General features: G+C 20.0%; 1 protein-coding gene across 1 annotated transcript; it reads right to left on the bottom strand.

The window, feature by feature from the left end:
• On the bottom strand, positions 1 to 2,570 carry PGAL8A_00411600 (reticulocyte binding protein, putative; the record flags this gene model as incomplete). Its single annotated transcript, XM_028672305.1, has 2 exons — positions 1 to 2,388; positions 2,516 to 2,570. Coding segments are annotated over 2 exons (2,443 nt in total), but the record flags the coding sequence as incomplete, so codon positions are not given.
• Between the last annotated feature and the right edge of the window lie 1,306 nt (positions 2,571 to 3,876).

Raw genomic sequence — 3,876 nt, 5'->3', positions numbered from 1 at the left:
TTTTTTTTTTCGCTTGTGCACAACCACCTACGTATTCTTCACATAGATAGTCCTTTTTATAACCAAAAAGGTTAATGAAGCCTTTATTAACCATTTTAATATGTAAATCTTCAATTGATTTAGTTATAATGTAGTTTTTAAGTTCTATAATATTCTTTTTTGCAGGGTTTACTTTATTTTCTAGTGTGGACATTGCATCACTAATAATTTTATTAACTTTAGAAGACATTTTCATTATCTCATCTAATATTTCAATAATTCTGCTTAATCTTAATTCCTTATAATTTAATACTTCTTTTTCTGCTACAAATTGAGATATTTTTTTTAATTCATCAATCAATCCGTTTCCAAATAATGAATTTAATGCCAAATTAATTTGCTCATGAGCTTTTTTCTTTTTCTCTATGAATTCATTTTTATTAAAAGGTTTATCATAAATTAATTTTTCAATAAACTTGAGATCTTCGTTTTCACTATCTTTTAAATTTATTACTGGTTTAAAATCCTCTATTTTTTTTTTTATTTCTTCCAGTTTCTCTCTTATTTTTTTTATAGATTCTTCTTTACGTGACTCTTCTTGTCTTTTTAGTTCTTTTAATTTATTTTTTTTTGTTTGAACTTGTATTTTTAAATTTTCGATTTTTCCTTTTAAATTTTTCAATTCTTCATAATTTCTTTTTAATAAATTAAGATTATCAGAGGAAGATGCTATAATATCTTCAATTTCTTTTTTTTTTATTAAAACATCACGTGTAATCATATTTAATATATTTCCTTTTCCTAGAATATTTTTTTTCTTATTTTCTATTTTAGGTTTTTCATTTGTAATAGAAATATATATTTTATTCATTGAATCAAATTTATTTTTTATACTAGTATTATGTACAGTCAATTCGGCGTATAACTGAGTAAGTTCTTTTTTAATAGCAGAAAATTCAGAACTATCACAATTATATAATAGATTTTCTAATTTTTCAAAATCTTTATCAATTATACGCTTTACATCAGTTAATATTACCTGTGAATTTGAAATAATTTGTTTGCTTTCTAATATTACGCTTTCAGGATAAACTAATTTACTTAATTTTTTTCCTAATTTTTGAGATTCTGTTTTAAATAAATTGTCATATTCTTCTTTTTTTTTATTAAAATCTGTTGTTAATTCAGTATTCCATATATTGTAAATAACAATCCTCTTAAGAGCATGTGAAGACGCAATAAGATCTTCCGCAACTGATTTCTCAGTAAATTGTTTCTTTTCTGCATTTTTATCATAATTTTTTAAATCACGAATACTGTCACGTATAATTTGTGCATGTTTTTTATAAATTTCTTTAATATCATTAATTTCCTCCATTAATAGAATTAAATCATATTTTACCTTTTTTTCACTAAAATTTCCTTCCATTAATTTTAATAATAGATTTTGATTATTAAAGTAATCTTCGATAACCTTTAATGATTCACTATATGTATCTTTATTTACCTTATCTACACTTAAATAATCTTTAAGAGATTTTTTATAAGGAGTTTTTACTTTATTGCACATATGTTTGGGACAGACTTCAAGAACTAATTTTTTTTTTAAATCATTAAAAGCATCCTTTTTATTTTTTTCACATTCAGTAATGTATACATTTGCATTTCTTTTATTTTCTTCTATTTTTTTCTTAAACTGCAGAAGTTCATTCTCATATAAGCTCCTTTTTCCATTTTCCCCTTCAAGTAATTGTAAATGGTTTATTCTTTTTCTCATATCTTTTTTTACATTTTCATAAAAATCCATAGAATTTTTTGCACTTATACTAAAGCTAGAAATTTTAGGATATATATCCAATAAAAAATCACCAAAATTCCCACTATTCATCATCATGAAGTAACGTGACATATCATAATAAGAGTTTGAATAAACAAAGGCATCTTTTGCTTTATTGTAATTTTCATTAATCATTTTAATTAAGTTGTTATAATTACTTATAACATCATTATGAATTGACATGAAACTGTTTGACTGAGTAAAAGAGTATGTTGGACTATTTAAGTCTATATTTTTTTTTTCTCCTTTAATGTTATATATTTTAGATATATGTGGATTATCTCCTTTTATATGTGCAAAATGTGGTGATATTAAACTAGTACCAAAACTTAATTTTGTTCGTGATACATTTATAAATAAATTTGATGCTTTTTTATTTTCATTTTTTTTGTTATATTTATTTTCATATTGAAAACTGAAAGTTTTATAATTTTTTTTATTTTGGTTGTATTGTTTAAAAGAATTATGTTTTAATTCTTTCCTTTCTTCTAAATTCGAATCAAATAATGAATTGTTTGAATTATATCTATATTCATTTGGCACCAATTTATTTTCTTTTTTGTAACTCAGACCTATATATATATTTAATGTATGTAAAATAAGAATTATGAGATGTTATAACAAACATGAAAATATTTATGATTCAAAACAGATGTAAAATGTATGTAAACATATTTTTATAAATATTTATTTCACTACCAAAAAAAGAAGATAGTATAGGAAAATAAATTATCAAAATTTTAATTTTTTTCATATTTAGTGTGATTTAAATCTAATTTTTTTTCTTTTTCCAAAATTGAAATGAATCATAAGATATTATTTTAAAAAAATAACACATAATTTATATACTAGTTTAAAATTATTCTTTATGTCGTATTTTTTAATTATATATATATTGTTTTTGTTCTAAGATCTAATGAATATTTGACTTTACTAAAAAAAATTATATAGATATTTGAAATGTGTCGTATCTAATAAAATACATCCTTATGGTAACATTAACTAAATATAACAAGAAAACAAGAAATGATAACATGCACATGATTATATCAAAAATGAAAGAAAATAAATTAAAATAATTATAGTCATTTAAAAATATCTATAATTATGTTAAACACAAAAAATAAAATTCAAAATCAAATCATTTTATTTCAGAATTTATTACAAGTTATATTCAAATTAAAAAAATGATCTAGTATATATTTTTTTTTAATAAAACATAAATTTCATAATTTTTCATGTTGTGTGCGTACATTCTCAATAAAATACTGGAAAATTCAGATTAATTAAAAAGAAAACAAAATTTAATCATAGATTGATCAATAACATTTTTTAATTTACTCAATGAGGATTAAAAAAAAAAAAAAAGATGTATGTATAAATATATTTTAAATGCACTAAAATACTTTTTACCTAAAAAAGCCCACTTTAGGTGAAACACAAAATTTTTTTTGTTAAAAATTAAACATGATATTTAATGTGTAGGAAAAATAAATTTTTTCTTAAACAACAAATTAAATGACATATTTAAGAGAAGTAATTATAGCTATTTTATATATTTATACATTATTTTTTTTTTATCTATGTAATGTGAATAGTTGAAAAGGAACAGAAAAATATAAATTACTTTATTTTAACCTCAATTTCAATTTATGTTTTACTTTATTTTTTTTTTTTTCTTAATTTTCATCAATATTTTTATTTTAATTTAATTTTTCATTCAAAATTTTATTTATTTTTTTATGAGGAAAACTATAATTTATATATTGTAAAATTCCTTTAAGTATACATAATTATCCTAATTTCTAATATTTAAATATTTTTGCATTAAATTCTAACGTGGATTATTAAAATTATAAAAGAATCAAATTTAATATTTATTTAATAAAAGCAATTATTAATTTTATCTAGAATAAAAAAGTAATAGATGTGTGGAAAACATATAATTAGTGGTGCAAGCACCAGATAAAAAAAAAAAGATATTTTAATTTTTTTATGTTAATTTTTTCTTTTGAAAAAGGAATAATTAATTTTGAGGATTGTTGAATAATTTTATTTGT

Source organism: Plasmodium gallinaceum (assembly GCF_900005855.1).
Source record: "Plasmodium gallinaceum strain 8A genome assembly, contig: PGAL8A_v1_110, whole genome shotgun sequence".
NCBI lineage: Eukaryota > Apicomplexa > Aconoidasida > Haemosporida > Plasmodiidae > Plasmodium > Plasmodium gallinaceum.
The sequence above is the reverse complement of the archived record's forward strand: the minus strand, read 5'-3'. Positions and strand labels throughout refer to the sequence as shown.